Source organism: Acromyrmex echinatior, chromosome 4 (genome assembly GCF_024713525.1).
Source record: "Acromyrmex echinatior isolate Ae372 chromosome 4, ASM2471352v2, whole genome shotgun sequence".
Taxonomy (NCBI): domain Eukaryota; kingdom Metazoa; phylum Arthropoda; class Insecta; order Hymenoptera; family Formicidae; genus Acromyrmex; species Acromyrmex echinatior.
This window is the reverse complement of record NC_141855.1, coordinates 11,112,552-11,132,359: the sequence shown is the minus strand read 5'-3', so window position 1 is coordinate 11,132,359 and position 19,808 is coordinate 11,112,552. Positions and strand designations below refer to the sequence as shown.

The 19,808-nt window shown below is 36.2% G+C and overlaps 1 protein-coding gene across 7 annotated transcripts in view; it reads right to left on the bottom strand.

Moving 5' to 3' along the window:
• Chi (LIM domain-binding protein 2 Chi) overlaps positions 1–19,808 on the bottom strand; it is a 105,125-nt gene that overhangs the window by 22,662 nt on the left and 62,655 nt on the right. For 6 of the 7 annotated variants that reach the window (XM_087405581.1, XM_087405580.1, XM_087405579.1 and 3 more), the window contains exon 2: positions 7,488–7,587. In XM_087405581.1, the coding sequence (XP_087261707.1) occupies positions 7,488–7,587 (100 nt within the window). The remainder of the gene's footprint in view (positions 1–7,487; positions 7,588–19,808) is intronic. The other variant, XM_011056894.2, reaches the window with a different exon arrangement.

The window sequence follows — 19,808 nt, the reverse complement described above, 5'->3', positions numbered from 1 at the left end:
AAAGCGCTAACGATCACAATGATTTTAACGTTATTGTTAACATTATATTGTCGTAACATATTTATAACGTTATTATTATTGATACGCAGCACATATAATGTTCAGTAATGGGGTCAATGCAACTGGATTAGAATCAAGCGTTGAATCGACGTCGAAATTCATTTCATAAGTGATTCAAGGTGAACGGTCAGCGAATCTTGAACTGGATGGCATTTTACACGGCGCTAATTGCCGTTTAAATTAACACACAAAATTTTGCCTAAACATATTCTGCGATCACGCTAATTATTTCTGCGATCACGAGTACGTCATGTCTTTTCATCCTTCTTATATATTGATAAAATGTGGTCTCTTTCTTCTTGTTTTCAAGAAGAATGCCAATTATATTTTGTTCCTCTTTCATTCATCGATCATCGTTATCATGTTTCCCGTAGATATTTAATGTATTCCTGGTTAAGGATTAGGCTTCCACCTCCCTCCCCCCTTGGATGGTCAAAAATAAATTTCCTAGTCTTTCTAAAATTTTGCTAAACAAAACGTAAAAACAATTAAAAATTTATTAAATAATTAATTAAATCGTAGATAAAAATAAGGCATACCAAATTGTCAGAAAACAGTACTTGCTTGTAACTATGCTGTTAAAAAAAAAATACATACATATATATATATATATATACACACACACATATGTATATTCCTTTAACTCCTGTGTGGAGCATAAGGCTTCTGAGCTTTCAGTAACAATGGTTTTTTTTCCAGAATTAAGTTGTTAGTCTAATGTCCAACCCCCAGCTTGGAGGATCCATATATATATATCCACTGATATACGTATGAGCTCTACAATTTAGCCAGATCTGAACGGTGTTGGTAATCAAAAGATTTCTTAATCACCAAATGGAACTATTTTCTTCCTTAAACACGAAAAATTGCGTACGTAAACGCAGGTTAGATTAAATCCGGATCTATATTGATCGCGAGTCAATCGCACTGAGTCTCACTCGACGTCTCATGCTGTTAACAATTTATTATAAAATTTCAATGTAATAGAGGAAATAATATACATATTTTAAACAATAAATTAAAAAAAATCAAAAGTATTAATTTTTTATTAAAGCGGCGTCTACAATGAAATTTTAAAGCATAAAACTCAAGCTTTAAACTCTAAGCCGTAAGAAATTGATTAATCACAATCGAACGTGAGGAGAACACTCGACTATGATTGGTCAATTTCTTAATGCATAAAACTTAAGTTTTATTCCTTAAAATCTTATTGTAGATGCTTTAGATAATACAATAAAAAAACGTTGCATTGAACTTCACGATTGATATTCTTTAATTTCTAAGCATCTAAAAAATAAGTGATTTTATAATCTCATTTCAATCTTAAATGATGTCTCTATCATCGATTCTTGTTGGATTTTCATTTCCAAGATTTCTCCCAAGAAAATAAAATTACTAAAAAGATTTATATATAAAATTTTGCCTATCGTTTGTTGTAACTTGTTAAGTACAATAGTTTTAGATAATTTAGAGCAAGCTTTTTCATTTTAATCTCTTCATTTTAACCACGTCATTCTTTATTTGCCCTCCACTAATCACTAATATATATTTGATGATATATATATATATATATATATACTTAATCATTGACTTGATCTCAATTACAAACAGCTATATTATATTTACAAATACCTACTATAACATTAACGAGTATACGCAAATAATTCGCGTGCTAGCATTCGTAACATCCGCTGAATATCTAGCCTGTCTTTTCTCTTTCAGATTATATCTTAATCACGAATCAATCAATTTTTCATTATTTCAGCGTCAGTGGTATTATAAATCGAAGGACGGCCAACAATGGTCCAATACTTTAGATATTCTTTTATGTATGGGAACGTCTCTGCGGCGGCGTTAGCACGGAGCTGACGGAAGCAGCGGAAGAAACGGTGGTGAACCTTGCAAACGCATGCTGACAACGCACGAGATGCGACGATAGCGCGAGGAAAGATGATTTATGACCATAGGACACGCCATGTCGTTTGCTAAACTTCACGAACGAATGCAGGCGTGTGCGTGTGCACGCGTGTGTCCACGTGCGCGAGGGAATAGAGGCTGGACGAAAAACACGAAAAATGAAAAGAGGACGAGGCAAAATAGAGGGCAGAGAGAGAGAGAGAGAGAGAGAGAGAGAGAGTAGAGTAAAATTTATTTCGTCCTAAAGAGAGAGAGGAAGCAGAGGAAGAGCAGTAAACCTCAAGATATTATATTTGATATATAAGTATATACAATAAATAGTAAATGCAAAGAAAAATATATAAAGAAAAACTTATAAAGAAAAATGAAAGAAAAATAGATAACAACGTGTGTCTTACAAGAAAGTAGTACGAAACAAAAAGAGCAGGTATGTGACTGAGTAGCAAGTTTAAGAATATAGAAGTATGTTGCATACAAAAATAGAATAGTTGTGCAATGATCGAGACCGGAATCAATTTTTAACGCACATGTACAATCATTCATCAAATTTAAATTATAAATAAGAAGAATTTTCTAACAAATTAAGTTTCCAATTAAAATTTAACAAGTGTTAGATTTAAAAAAAATAGAATTTAGGACAGCTATCACAAAACATCTAATTCTCCACATCAAAATAGCAAAAGTGACTCAATTAAATTTTCGTTTAGAGCAATTCAAATCGAAGAATTAAATTTTGTATAATTTGAAATCTTTTGTAGAAAATTTCGTTTAATTTTGAAATATTATACATCGTTAGTCAAGCGCGATCGAGACTAAAATGAAGGGAGGAAGTGAAATTGTGCCAAAGGCGGACACGATTCGAAAGGATTGTAACACTGAAATTTGGACCGCTGTCTTTGCGATGTTTCATGCCTCGTTTACTCTTGTCAACTTTACGCGATCGTGTTTAAAAGCGTCTTGTACACGCACCTGTCGTCGTGGAACGCACGCGTTAAAACGCATAAGCACCGTGTGACTCACAATGTGTACAATCATTACAACTGCAGTTTGTGAAGCCGCTCATCGTGATCGCGTGCTAGATGAAAGAAAGGTCGCGATATTTCCGAGAGAAATTCATATATATTTTTTCCTTTTAATTTTAGTACGCAAAATTGCTGAAAATTAAAAGAGCTTTGTTCTTCGTTTCGATAACTCGTTATATTTAATTGAAGTATTTCTTTTAACTATCGATAGATTTCTTTGAAATACATATTTTTTGGGGCAAAATTCGCGCTGTGGTCCTTGAGCTTAACGCGCCGCGTTGACCGTATTTTCCCACAATTTTCCCCGACGGACGCGTTTAACCGCAACCTCCGGTTTACAATTAAACAACGCGTTTACTGCAAAAACGATCACCGGTGATTCGTTTCGGGCAAAGAGATTGCGCGGGGTTTGCAATCTTTGGTGGCCGATAGCCGTGGCGTAATGGCGCTTCGGTTACATCGCCACGGTGAAAAAAAAAAACGCCCGTTTTTTTTTTTTTACGCTCCTCATTCGAAATCGCCGTCGGCACGATTCATAAAATAAAAGTGGCACTGCGTGCAAGAGTGTCCGATTGGCTTGTCGAACCAACGCCGTGGCATTAAAAGGTGGCATAAACGCGAGCAGCTTACAAGCAGGCACGTTAACTCTCTTTGCGCTCATTTTAACCGCCATACGACACGTCGTAATTTTACCGAGAGGCGCCACTTTCACGCGTGCATTAATATCTCGATAGTGTATGTAAATGTTTTTTAACGAAGAATTTATTTCGCTTTGATCTATCGGCGTGCACCACGCGATTTCGTTCTGCTTGTTGAACGCGCACAAACGCTATCCGGACAGCTGGATTTCAACCACTGATGGCAGTAATTTGTTAGTTAAAATTGGCGTTTGCTTCAAGAAAGACCAATGAAATTGATAAACGCAAATAGCAAAAGATTAAAGGAACGAATAAAAAAATTCTTCTTTGTGAAAAAAAAAGAAAGGAAAAAGCCAATATTACTTATGTTGACGACCCAAACGTGAATTCGGGTCGAGTACGCAGAATATATAGCTCGAGTATGCATAAGTAAAAGCAATTGCAATACGCCGGTTCGATTCTGACCTTTTCTTTCTCCCGTCGCGCGTCGTAACGATCGATGCGGTCCACATGTATACATGCGTATATATTGACATACACGCTCCCTTTCTCTCTCTCTCTCTCTCTCTCTCTCTCGTTTTCATATATGCTAGTGCCAGCAAAATATAATTCGCACACGCCCAATCCCCTGTGCGTCGCACGCGAAAATGACCAAAGAGAGAAAAACGAAATTTCCCGAATAGCTCTGCACTCGCCGAGATGATTGTTGTGGTATATGAACTCGACTGGGAAAAAATGTCTCCTTTCATTACGAATCGCACTCCCATACTTTTCAGACATGGCCGGACGAATTGATTTATGTATTTATAATTGTGGGGAAAGAAAGAGAAAAATGTTTTCAAAATAATCGAAGATATTGAAAAAAAGAATTTTTCTATCCCCCCCCCTTCTCTCTCTCTCTACTCTTTCGATAGAATATACATTGTATTGTATTTTTTAACATGACAAATTTGACAAAATAATTTTATTTTTCATCAAAATAACTATACAGTTACAAAATAATTATATAGGATGTTTAAACTGATTGCTAGAATGTTAAAAATTTTTGCAATATTATCATAAACGCTAGAGCATTCTACATAATTATTTTAACGATCCAAAGAAAATTATTTTCAGATCTGTATACTTAGCTAAATTTTTAGATACTTCAATAAAATCGTCCTTTCCACGGAAAGATGCATGGAAAAAGAATCTATATATGTGTTTCTCTCGTAGAACGTGCAATTTACATGAAATTTAAAGCTGACGGGAGATATTAAAAGATGTCGAAAAATAATAATAAGAATCTCACTCGGATATCTACTTTAGTAGGTTTGACGTAATAATAAAATCTAAAACAAACTATAAATCGAAAAAAATAACGAAAATAAGAACTTAAAAAGTCACGCAAAGTGTCCGTCGGTGAGAATCCGCTCCGAGTCTGCTCGTCTAAACACGCGGTGAAGTTTTTCGTGTTGGCACGCGTACAATCTTGAGAGACGCTGACAGTCTACCACATCGTTTGCTGCTACTCTTATGCGATGCTAACGACAGAAACCGAAGAATTTATTCGGACCGCTTATCGAGACCTCCCAGGGAAGAAGACCGGTTGTCCATCCGCGAGTCGAAGATTAATGAACGCAGTGCTAGAAGCGGAGGCTCATTAGAACGCATTAACCTCAGGCGTTTCCTTTTTTTTCTCGCATTATTCAATCCTAATGACATATTGACCATTACTCCGAAGTATCAAACCTTCAAAAAGGAATATATGGCCATCGCTGCCTGTCGTAAATTACGCATCATTGATGAAGAATAATTTTCGACGTGTGTGTATGTGTGTGAATGTGTATAGGACTTGTGGAATATGCATACAAGTATCGCAAAATGTAAAGATTTGTATTTGTATCCAAAATGATTGCAAGATTCCATCATATTTCTGAGTTATTGTAATATCGCAGAATGTATTTAGTTATTATGAAAAAATATTTTTTTTGTATATTGTATATTCTTATTGTTACTTTTAAAGCTAATTTTAATTAAATACTTAGTATTAAATTATTCTTTTCAATTATTCTTTTTAATCTAATTAATTCTATAAATATATCGATTGATAATATTCCTAGATATATATAATGTATTATATATATATATATATATATATATATATATATATATATACATACAGGGTGTATCATTTTAATTGACGCATTAAAATATCTCTTGAACAATGCATTTTAAAGAAAAAATGTCAGACAAAAGTTATATTCGGTAATGCTTAATGCCGGCGGTGCTGTAACTTGCAAGCCTTATAACTCGAAAAGCACTTCATTAAAATGAACTTAATTATAGTGTTTTGGAAAGCTCTCGAGGTAAGCTACAAAAATATGCAATGAAATATATGGAATTCCATCTAAGAAATTGATAATGACCTTTGACGTGACCTTCAAACAACTTTCCAAAATCAAACCAGTAGCATCATCTTATGTTCCCCTCCAAACCATATAACTTTTGTCTCAAACATTTTTCTTTAAAATGTATTGTTCAAGAGATATTTTAATGCGTCAATTAAAATGATACACCCTGTATATATATATATATATATATATATATTGTATATAATCGTAATTTTTTTTAACAGCAAGAATAAACTTACGACGCGCAATAGCAATACAGTTTTCTTTCGCAAGTAGCCTCGATTAATTTTCAACGATTCGAAATCGACCGACACGAATAAAACGACATGTGCGCGAACAACAATGCGTGTTCCATGGATCATATCTTATCGCCATTATCGTGGATCTTACAGAAGAGGCAGGTTTATCTGCCGGAGGGAAAAAAATATGGGCCAGATAATTTTATAGTGTAACAAAAAGCCGCGCGAACAGAAATTCGAAGGAAGAAATTTGCTATAATACGTTTCGAATAAAAACATTTTCCACGTCAATATACACTTGTCATTGATCCCTATGTCTCTACTGAAAGCGGAACAATTGTGAAGTTTGATCAAAGCTATACGCTTGTTTCTATTGCTTTCATTAATTAATCTCTCCGCGAATTATACATTTTTTTGCAAATAATTTCATTGAAATTATGAATTTGAAACTTAGAATCTTTCTCGATATACTATATTTCTCGTATAAATATAACAGAACAGTTGACTTTAAAGTCATATAAGCTTTTCTGCAACACAAACGAAAATTACGAACGAACGATTTAGCAAACACGATTAAACAAAGCGGCGTGCAATAACCTTTATCAAAATAACGACATCTCGAATTGCGATAAATAGCGCATTCGATTAAGCATACCGTAAATTTTGTCGCGCTGACCATTTCAGTATCACGAATATTTTTCAAAGGAGTATTTATTTTCCAGGTTTTACAACAAAAAAAATATACATCCCCTTTGTTCATGCGGTAATCGGAAAATTGACAAAACCATCGCGTAGTCTATTAAGTATCAGGAATTTTAGGTTCCCGCAATTCGAGTCGCGATTCGAGTGACAAGATTTTTAATTTAATCAAGAACGATATCTATATATTTTACAATTAAACGCAATCGACTTTAGTACATGGTATCCAACCTCGTTTCAACTTTTTATTCCGTTTTTACGGAACTAATTTTAAGACTGATTTTTACAAAACTGATTCTACACGCTTGTGGGTAAATTATACCGTCAGTAATTTATCGAATCGATTGCGCATCGAACATAGAATCGCGAAGAATGAATCGAACAATGAAATCGTGCAAAGGATCGACGCGACGAAGAGCGAGTGGACTCGCTAGATTCTCGAATATCACAAATACGCAATCATACGTAGAAATGGAAAACCGTGAAAAAAAAGAGAAATAAATTGGAAAGTGTACTCACCTCCGAGCGCTGCGATAACCTCTTGTTCAACTCGTGGATCCTGTAGTCCGGTTGGTTGTATCCATAGGCTGGAGTATGCCTCCTGGGGACAGGCAACGATCTGTCAGATCAAACCGATCGCTCATGTTAGGCGTGCTGTGTCTAGCGTGTTATTTTCGTGTGTGTACGTCGCGAATGTTTCATGCATGCATTACGCGACCTCCTCTCCCCATCGCTGTATCGCGTCGCGTTGCGTCGCGTTGCTACATTGTGCGCCCGAATTTTCGTAAGGCGCCCCGAGGGGTGCGACTACACACTACCCCTAGGTCGGCACTACCCCCATCCTCTTCGAGCATGTGCACGCCACAAAACGCGCTCGGACGTGGCATAGATTCGCGAAATGTAGTTTACGACTTTCACCACGACCACGCCATTCTCAGTCCCTTTAATGCATCGCGTTACGGAAGCGGAGGTTTCAAACAGCACAGCCTCGAAGGGTTTGACGCAATGCCAGTTTTTAATCGACTTTCTTAAAAAATTGTTCCATACTTATTCGCTTAGTGTCGTCAAAGTGAATTTTCCGGAATAAGAATGTTGTTAGATCATTATTATAATAAAATAATTATATCGAAAGATATGAAAATACAGCCAAATGTGACTTAAATTCAATAGATTTTTTATAAAAACGATTTATTCCTTGAAACCTGATACTACTACTCTTATTGAATTTTATAAAATAATTATAGTATTAATACATTACCGTATTAAAATAATTATTAATTTAAGTAAATAATAGTAATTTCCGCAAATTCTGAATTCAACATTTTCGATATTCGAAAATTCAAAGATTCAGATTTGTCTTATTAGTATAGTCACTGCTAAAAAATATTTCTCAAGCATATTTATTATATATACGTACAACGGTTTTTCATCGAGGGAATTTAGGCGATTCTCTATTGTCCAATTTTTATCAATGTAGAAGTTAGGCTTAATTTCGGTTTAATTTATTTTAGGAAAAAATAAAAAAAATGTAAAACACATTAAAACTCCTCTAAACTAAGAAAAATTTCCGGTTAAAAATGAACGAACCAGAAGACCTCTGGTCACATCGATCAGAATTTAAATTCTCAACCAGAATTATAATAGATTCAATCAGAAAATTCTGCTTTTTATTCATTTTTAACCAGAATTCCAATTAATAACCAGACTTTTTCCAGTGTATTAGTAGAAACGGACATAAGACAGAGAAGTAAGCGATTTAATAGTTTAAATTAGATATAAGAACCTAAAACCTTGATATATAAAATTACCTACGAATATGAAGGCCTTTAAAACCAATTTCTTATTTAATAGCGCGTATACGATCTGAAAACGTGTATCGACGAAAGTTCAGCCGCTCAGCTGTTTGGTAAAATAACGCTATATCAAATCAATAATGATGCGAAGGTCGTTGTATTTATTCTGTCAGTACAATTGTTGGCGATCATCCAGACACCGATAATTTAATGTCACGAATCAATTATAACATTATCAAACATATTACACGATATAGCAAGCAATTTTCACGAATTAGCCAATACAACGACAAACTGATTGCAATAATTTTGTAATGACAAACATAAACGTAAATTTATTCAGTATTTTTTGTCTCACTTGAGACCGTTATATTTATCGCTTCATTATAGTGATCTATTAATTTATTTAATCAAACGATTCATCTCTCTCTCTCTCTCTCTCGGTTAATTTTAAGATTAAAGATTTTTAAAATATTTATCTCATATCACAAAATAAATCATCCGCACAATGTTTTTTATGATCTTTTTTTTTTCCATCTGTATTCCTGAAACAAGAGACGATATTGTTAGATGCCTTAATCGATGCAAATCATCGAGGATCGGCTCCCGGTCATTCGTAGAGTAACAGTTGGTTAACCGGAGGATAATTAACGTCGCGTTGATAATATTTAGTGCTCGGAATGCCCGGGCCGGTGTGTACTGAGCGCATATTCGCGCCCCGAGGCCGGACGAGCGATCATTAAGAAGCGAGCGCGGTGCGGTGATTAATAACAAGAGTACGCAGAATATTCCAGAGAGAGGCAACACAGAGAGTCCGAACGCGCCGCACTTCCGGTAACGAATTTCGGGATTACGTTTGGCCCACAATCGATACTACATTTAGCACATTACGCGTTCATACGCGACATTTCGCGTGACGCGCGGATTCCGCAACGTAACGTTCCAATGGAAAAGAAGAGGAAGTAAAGATCGAACGTTTCTTTTCGGAATAAAAATTGTAAATACTAGATGTCTATCGAATACAAGATTATTATGAGAGATCGAGAGATCACCTGATGCTTAGGGCGATCTTATTTTAAGAGCGTTTTAAGCTAAGTAATGCTTGAAAATGCTAATGCAACCCTCTGATTAGCTTATGACATCTTAATCCTTATCGTGTATACGTTTTTTAGTACCCATTAAGTGTATATGGGGGTCATTCATGTCCGGCGTATTTTTTTTTAATGAATTAAGTGGTTCAAAAAATATGAAAAAATTCATATAGTTTCCTTAACTGTTCTATATGAAAGATTTATACATAATTTAATAAATCTGTTTATTTTTTTTTTAATATTTTATTTTTGCGAAAATATAAACACAAATTAGTATAGTAGTGGTACGTTCAAAAATTTGTAACTTTTGATCAAATCGTGAAATTTAAACTAAAAAAAGGAAATATAGTTCAAAGTTCATATTTTAATTTAAAAAAAATATATAAAAAAATTAATTTTTTAATAATAACTTAAATGATTAAATTCGGGACATAAAATCTTACAATTTTCAAACTTATAAAAGTAAGCATTCCTACGAAAAATTGACATTTTACTTTAAAAAATTCATTTTTTATTCAAATCTATAATCTCATACATTTTCAAATAAAAAGACACTTATAAATAAAAAATACATACGAGACATTATAAGAGAACAAAGAAATCATAACATCTCTTCTGCAAAGTGATTTGCCATTTTTATTCTAAGATAACACTGAATAAAAATTTTGTCGTTATATATATGTATTTTACTTACAAAAATAATCAAGAAACACGAAAAAAAATCATTTCTTATTTGTACAACAAATATGCGTTGAATATATACGGAAGTCATTTTGTGTCCGCGCTCAATTTTGAATATCCACTGCACAGCAAGAACACTGTCTTTTTCTATCCCACAGTTCTTTTTAAGAATAGAACAGTACTCAGAAATGTATTCATTTGTTTTCAAAATATTCATAATTTTAAAAATCGCCTGGACACAAATAACCCTCGTATACACGGTGAGGGTTAAGGCAGTTTCAAATATAAGAATCAACTATAAATATCGGCCTTAGAGCTCCAGATTTACAAAAATAGTGCATTTCTTTTATCTAGAGAATGCCGACAATCGCGTTATCCTATTGGTTGCTTCTTTTATTTCGATTGTCATTTTTTACCTAATTCATCTATCGTCTCATAAAAAAGAAAGCGCTTAGTAATTCTTTAATATACAATTATTAAGTCAAACATGGTAATTGTTTACATACTTTTGTAAATCTAGAGCTCTCTATTGATGCCTGGTGCAAGTCGGAAGAAGTCGGACTTTTCCCCGAACTCGTAATATCGACCTTCACGTGCCACGATTTCTTCCGCGTATTGGTAACCTTGTAAATCGCTATGCTAATTAGAACGCACTTAGTTGCAGCGAGAGACAAAGATAAACAGAGTACACGTAAAACGTTGCGATAATGCGAGAATGATAATTGCGCGGATTGCTAATGTACATGCGTCTTAGAGACTGAGAGACAGACTTGTTCCTCGACATTGCAAAAGTATACATTATTGCTTTATTCGAGTTCTATTGAATCTACCGCGGAAAGATTTCTGGGATTTTCCACCGGATTTGTGATGTCATCGCGATATCAGTGCTAAACATCCGGTGTAACACAAATGATGACGCGAGATAATTCTTTTTACCGGTCGTTGAGCTAGATAGAGTTAATTTTAAAGTAAATAAAATATTTATATCTTCGTCCGTGTGTTCATTGAAAAAGGTTAAAAAAATGAGCCGAAACAAGTAAGGAAATAGCATACAATATTTAATGTATCAAATTAATTTGTTGAGTAATAATTATTTATTGCGCACAATTACCGCGCTTGATTCTTATGTTCTCTTTTTTTCGGTTTTAAATAAAATATTGCAATAAATATTGGATTTCAACAAATCAGAATCTCGATAGACAATGGCCTTCGGCGAATGAACGAGAGATAAGACGCTTCCTTTGAATCTTTGTTCGACGTGATCGATAAGATAATTTACTTGAACACATTCCTCGAAATCTATATTTTTCACGAGAAAGCTTTAAAAACTGCATAGATAGATAAACGTCTAATTTTGCAATAAATAATAAATAAATATATAGATTGATAGATATGCAAATTTCACTTATGTAAAAGTAAAATCAATTGAATAAATTGAGATGTTTATCGATAATTGATTGGAAATAAATCTGACAAATAATCAACTAAATGAATAATTATGAATGGCTAACAGATCAGATCGAGAGGAAGTTCGGAATGATTTCCTTATTTCATGTGCGAGAAAATACACCTCGTCCAAAGATCGATCGCGTCGGGAAAGAACTTGGACTTTCTCGTCTCTGGAGAATCGATGCCATGGGACACGTCACTGTCGCACACGCACACGCACGCGTATGTGTGTGTGCGCGCGCGCGCGCGCGCGCGAATCAGATTTGCTAGGGGTGAGTCGAGATCTCAAGGGTAGCAGGGGTAACCCACTGTCGTGTACGGTTTATTGGGGAATGACGGGACGCGTGGACAAATCTTTCGTCCCGTTCGCTGTATCGCTCGATTAAAAACGATTGTTCGACGTGACGTATTACTAATAATAATTTTACATAGAAAAATTAATGTTACTAAAGTATCTAAAAATTTACTACATACAGATCTGCCGAAAGTAATTTTGTTCCACCATCAAAATAATTATTATAAAGCTCAAGTATGATAAACAATGCTGTAAAAAATTTTGTCATTCTAGCATACCATAGTTAGAGCGTTCACACATCTAATTATTTTGATGAGCTCAAATAAAATTAATTCTGCATTTAAGAAATTAAACAGCTGAATTTTTAGATACTCCCGCAAAATTATAATATAAATATAAAATGAAGCGTTAGCAAACAAAACTGAAAGATCACAGCAGAGACATTTTTATAGATTTAAGCACAAGTTATTTTAATGCGCATATTCAACAAATGAATCTTCTTCTAAAACATTAGTCGTAAAAAATTTACTTAAGAATAAAACTGAATTCTTATTTTTTCTTAAAAAAAAGTTCTTACACACGCACGTTTACTTCATTTAGTAATACTCGCAATTTCGTCGTGTGAAATAAACAGTTAAATAGTCACGTGGTACGTAAACTGACGTAACGAGACGGGATCGCTTCCGGAATATCAGCGGACACATCGGAAACAAGTACACGCTGCTTGACGAATCGGCCGCGACTTCGTAAGACGGAATTGAATCGCGCTAATTTAGTCCGATAAGGTAATTTAACGCGAGGCACGTAGCGCTCGTAGAGTGCCGTCGTGCAATAACCTCGGCCTGCGCACATGTAACGCCCGGCTTTTCATTCAAGACGTGCCGCACGATCGAACTAATTAATTCGTCGCACGGCACCACGTCGCGGGCGTGCGGATTGCCCGCCAGAATTTTTGCACGGCTTCCTGCATCCCCGTTCGTCTTTCGAATCCGGGGAGAGGATCGTGACAGATCATTCCGCCGATACGGAACTAATCCGTCGAATGAAAGAACCAGCCAGTCTCTCGCACGCGCGCGCTTCAGTTCGAAAGGCACGAGGCCTGCTATTTATAATATTTTTCAAGACTCTGTACTCTCAGAAACAACACGATAAGAAAAGGTTTTACTGAAACATCTAAAAATTTAGCTAAATATATGAGAACAAAATTTATTTCAAAATAATAAAGGGAGGACTGGACTCAAATTGATTACTAGATTATTGTAACTTGTAATTATTGCAATTATTGTACTTTGATAAGCCACGACAAAAGTTTTTTCAGTATAACTAATTTTTAGATTATCTGCGTTTAGCAATGAAATTTATCTTTTTTAGATACTTCATTCTTCTCGTGTAGAATTTGATAATGAAATATCCAAAAGGGATTTATCAATCCTGTTTCATCTTAACTTTCTTTTCTGTTATCATTTCTATAATGTATAATATTTTCACAAACACTTTTGCTGACGAAACACATTCGTCTATATCTCGTATAATACACCAAAATTAGCGACATTGTTCTGTGAAGGCATCGCTATTTAATGAATGAAAACATTTATTACGAATATTACGATGAGATACGTTCTAAAATTATCTTTTTAGGTTCTATTGAAGAGAAAACCTTTCTCTCGTTGCACTTGAGGTGACTAGTTCAATGCGAATTTATTCAGTGCGCTTCTAATACTGCTAGGCTATCATAAACATTCAACACAGATAAGATAGAGCTGTTAATCAGGAAATTATTCGATTCGTCGGATATAAAATATTCAACTCCCCGTAAGAATTTGTAAGTAATTTCTCTTTTCGACAAAAGTGATTTGAGTTTTCTTAAGAATTGTGTTTTAACTAAACAAAGAAAAAGAAATTTTCAAAACAGATTTTTTAAAGCTAATTTGGCAAATTTGTATACATGTGTGTAAGGATATCTCATAAGTCTTGTACGAATCATAAGTTTTATACGAAATTTACGTTCAGGTAGTACGTTACTCTTTTCGATTGCAAAAGACGGACATAATTCATCGTTAGTTACTAAAATAACATTGGCAGCACGAGTATCGATCCGAAGCCGTGCGGTTATCTTGCGCGACGACTTGTTCTCATCGATGCTCGGCATCGGACGTTTACGCGATAAGTCCACGACTCTTCCTGAAAGTTTAGACATTTCGGAGAAAGTTTAGACTTTCGAGAATCTGTTTACTTCTCCAACGTAATAATATTTTACTTGCATATGGACTAATCAATAGCTAGTTTTCTCTGTCGAGCATTCAATAAATTTTTATAAATAAACATGTTCTTCGCTAATTATTAAAAAATTAGTATCAGTACAAGAATGTACTGAACTTTAATAAATATTTGTTTAAATATAATATTTACTAACTAAATGTGAACGTATTTATTCGATATAAGAACTATATTAATTTAACCTTAATGCATTCTACAATAGTCGTAAGCGTAATTGTCAGTGATTATAGTTGCAAAAACTGACTGATCATAATTAAATATTCTCTTCATATTCGAATGATTGGTCAATTCTTGCAAACTACAACTATTGTAGAATAGACATTGGTACACACGATTGGGTCCATTCGTATCTTTTTACATTTCTTTTTTTTTTTAGCATACATATATCAAGTAATTACTTGTAACATTTATATATACATTTTTGTAAAACACACAAATATTTTCCTTACAAATATTTTCTAAAGATGTTAAAGTATATGTAAAAATCACTTAATAATTTTTCTATATTTAAAGTGATGAAAATTAAACTGGGACACGAACGACCATCGTGTGTAATCAAGGAAAATCATCGTTTGTACTAAGGATCAATTATCACTTTTCTAATGAGTAAATATTTATTTACTGTTTAAATAAAAATAGTTAGTACTATTAAAAAAATATGTATTAAGATTTAGTATATTTTTTTTAAATATATATTTACGAGTATGTAACATATACCTATACATAATACAATCAAAGTTGGAATAATGCGCAAGAGTGATACTCTCCGTCTCAGAGATAATTTATTTCGAATTGAAATAATATTCGTGAGATTATTTTCTTTTCCTAGCATAATTATATTCCTCTCATACTTTCTACTTTTGACGCATGTTTATCGACCGCTAACCGCCGCGTGCCTGAAAGGGTTAAGGTAAGGGGTCAGGCCGCGTCCGATTACTCAGGTCGGCATCGTACGACACCCCACGTGCTCGTGCCGGAAGCGGCATCGGCGCGGCGTGGCCGATATCTCGTCGCAACCCGTCGGAGTCCACGGGATTTGCAAACAGGTCGCCGTGGGTGGCTTCGCCCGTTATTAAGCCGCGGGAGTTAATGGCTTTAGTTTAGTTCGCGTGGCTAATGGGCGTCCCGACGCGCCGCTTCGCACCGCACCGCACCGCTCCGCTTTGCTCCGCACCGCACCGCATCGTGCCGCGCCGCTGGGAATCAGCTGACCGGCCAGCTGGCCCGCGTGGCTCAGCTCGGCACGTCGCCGTCGCGTCGCGTCGCGTCTCGTCGCGTCTCGTCGCGTCTCGTCGCATCGTATCGTATCGTATGGAACCGCCGGTTGAGAATCGCCGCCTGCAGGGGTCTCAGATTGGGTTAGCAAAGGGCGCAGTTTGGAGCGAGGGGGCGGCGGCACTGAGGGAGAGGAGTGAGAAAGAGAAAGAGAAAGGAGACGAAGAGAAAAAGGGGGGAGAGGAGGGGGAGAGAGAGAGAGAGAGAGGCGGGAACTGGGGAACAGCAGGAGGGTGTTATTAGGGGTTGCTCATGGGGTGGTAGTACGATCAATGCCAGGGAGTCATGCTAACCCCCAAACCCCTCCCTTCGAAGTCTATATATAGCGCGCGAGTACACACATGTATGGAAGTTCGCACGTAGCCGAGTGTGTATGTCGAAAAGCGTGTGTCCGCGAGTGTGTATGCACGGGGTTAGTCTACGCTAGAGAAGGAGAGGAGAGGAGGGGGGGGGGGGTGAGAGACGAAAACAGGGAGGAAGAATGAAACGCGCGAGGCGTAATAAACGTACACGCGTGTGGACCGGATATTTTGAACTCTCTCGCGGACTCGTGGCATTATCCGCGGCGTGTTTTCCGCGTGTCGCTCTTGTGAGTTTACCGGCAGATTACTAACGACGACAACGACGATATCGGATCCATTGATATATACGCGTGGATCCGGCGAATTGTTCCGCGTAATAATGTCTCGCGGTGATATTTTACGTGCAAATCGCTCGCGCTACCTCGACAATTATATTGAGTTTCAAGTGGAAATGAGATCGATTATAGTTGTAGCAGAATCGACTCCACTAACTAATAGGCTACTAGGGAAACGATTAACTATTAACAGTTGCTTGCTTATTTATCCCATAGCGCATCACGTTTTTTAATTCTTAATCGTTATAGTAACATGAAAAAGGTCGTTTCCTTTATATCGAAAGAAAACTGATATTGTTTTCAGTTCATCTCTACAGCGTATAAGTAATGGTATTTTTCTTTCAGAGAGCTCGAGATATATAATATGTAGGTACGTGTAACCCGCACGTGTTGTAACATTCTTTAATAGTTTCTTTTCCATCTTTGTAGAGAAAGGATGGTAGAGCTAATTGCTGTAGATGAAACGTTAAATTGACCCGGAGAGAGAAATGCGCGATGCTTCGCACAGTGCAGGGTTGTGAGGGGCACTCGCGTATATATACATGATGCATTATGCGCTTCAAAGTGATGTACCGCGTGTAATGCGCAATCTGCATGTCATAAGGATAATAATGGAGAAAGGCACAAGCAAGCTCGTTCGGGGATGTTATCGTGAGCTTTAGTCCATGCACACGCACGTCACACGGTGCAGCAATCCGATGTGCGGCCTAACTGTCCAAGGACGGCGCGACACGCAGCATTCGCTATTAACGAACCTTTCGTATTGATCGAAGGGACGATTCTACCGAATCTAAAATCCCGTCATCATCATCATCATCACCGTAGTCGTACGAGAGAGAGAGAGAGAGAGAGAGAGAAAGTTCTCTCATCTAACGTCGAAGAACAAATAATTATATGTTAGTATGTTGTAAATATTTTTTTGATAAATATATATACGTAATATAATATCATAATACAGTACAGTGTCAGAAAATTATTTAAAGACAAAAGTAATTAAATAATATTCAAAATCAATTAAAATCGATACGAATATTATCGGTTTTGCCAAATCTAAAATCGCATCATAACTATTAAGTTGTAATAAAAAAAAATTTTCCTATATAGTACCGAAGTACAGGTAATAATGTGTATATTTCAAGGTGTAAATATTTTTTTGTTAAATGTATATACAATATAATACTATTGATAATACAGTATAATATCAGTAAGTCATTTAAAGGAAGAAATAACTGAATTGAATAATAAGCGATACAAATGCTCTCTTATCGATTTAATCAAATCTAAAATCGCATCGTTACCATCACGATCGTACAAGAGAGAAATCTGTTAGCATCAGAGCACAAATAATAATATTTATATGTTGATATGTAAATATTCTCTTGTTAAATATATATGTGTACAGCATAGTGTTAGGAAGTGGTTTAAAAGAAGAAATAATTGAACAACACCGAGCAATCAAAAATTTTGAGGGCACGATACGAATGTCAGCGTAATCTTCAATCATTTCCGATTAATATAATATATCGATAAAGAAGTTGATATAATTGAAGAGTATAAAGAAATTACATCGTAAAGAGAAATTTCTCATTGACTATACAAGTACGTGTCAAATGTAACGTCTAATTTTTTTTTTTTTTTTTTTTTTACATTAAAACGCACGGTTTTGTGTAAAATTAAAAAATAAACACATCGTAATTATCATCATTACTTAGGACTAAATGAGAAACAACTCTTTCAAACTGCTATAATAGATATTTTGGACGTCACCCCGTCCAAAGCAAGCACGATAAATAAGATCGCTCGAATCGCAGATAACGGCAACGCGTGGGCTTGCTCCTCTTAATTACACGCAGAAATTCACTCGCTGGTCCAGATTCGGAATAACAGCCGACTCAGCTTCGTCGCCGACGCCGCAGCCGCAGCAGCAGCAGCCGCAGCCGCAGCAAAAGCAGTAGCAGCAGCAGCAGCAGCAGCGACGCGACCGTTGAGCCACCACCTTATACTCTCGCAAGGACTTTCCGTAGCTGGCGCAGCAGTAATCGTGCTGCCACGCCAGCAATTTATCGCTGCCCATGACGGCGTTTTATCGGCGATATTCGTCCCTTTTTCCGCCCGGACCCTGGATAATTCACCTGGACCCGGCAATCCAGCCCTCTCTCGGGTTCCTCCCACCTCTTCTGCCTCCTCTTCTATCACCGAGATGGAAGAGCGGACGACGATTTCTTCTCAGACATATTTTGTTGGCACCTTATAGTCTGATGGCCAAGCTTGACCATTACGATTCGACTGCGACCAATATAACCCCCTAAGGTTGCCATGGGATTCCTCGCAATCGAGTTTTCCGCAGATACTGACGGATTGACGGACAAACGTGTCGTGGGAAACGAACGGAAAATCGATCAGAGAGAACCGCGTCGTACCATCCTGCCGCAACGCCATAAAAGAGCAATAATCGCGACACGCGACTCGTTTCGAACTCGGGCAGCTTCGGCTGGCCATTGCTGGAAAAGTGAGCGGCGTGAGCCTCTCCGTGATGAAATCGCGCGCGAGTAATAGTAAGCTATAGTTATTTCTTAGCGAGTATGTTGAAAGAGAAACACTCCGAGTTGTAACCTTTTTTTTTTAAATTTTTGCCTTTAGTTCTTTAGGAGGAGAGGGGGTGGGGGGAGGGGAGGGGGAAGTTTAATTATACAATTTTAAAATAAATCATCACAATATTGTAATATTATATAACGTTATATAGCATTTCATATGGCAATTGTGACAATAAACTATAATTAAGTTTTCGATGGCATATAGAAAGTCGAAAAGATTGCTTTTCCGAAAACAATCCTGAAAATTTGTTACCGTGTGCAAAATTTGCGATTTTTGTTGGGTTATTCTTCTCATTAAATGGAAAAGTCTAAAATAAAAATTTTATTATATGAATAATTACGTAACGAAAAGAAGTATGAAAAATATTCAGTTACAAATAATTGACTTGCATTATTCACGAATGGATATTATTCAGTAGCGCAAAATACTTGGTGCGCGATGCCGACGTAAAATGTTTCCTCATATTCTATATCGAAATCCACAGAGGCAGACGAAACACCTTCAGGACAGAAAGGATGAATCTTTATTTCGTCACCTTCTTACGTTCACAGTTTTAAAAATAACAAACTTTGCATCGCACAATGTGTCTTGTTGCTCATTTATAGAACATTTGCGTTCGATTATTTCTGTAATTTTAATGCGATCTCCCGTTATATCAATTTGTCATTTATTTCGTCATCGATTTTAAATTACAGATCGATAATGAACCGCCAATCTGGCACTTTAACATCGTACTCTCAAGTAGCT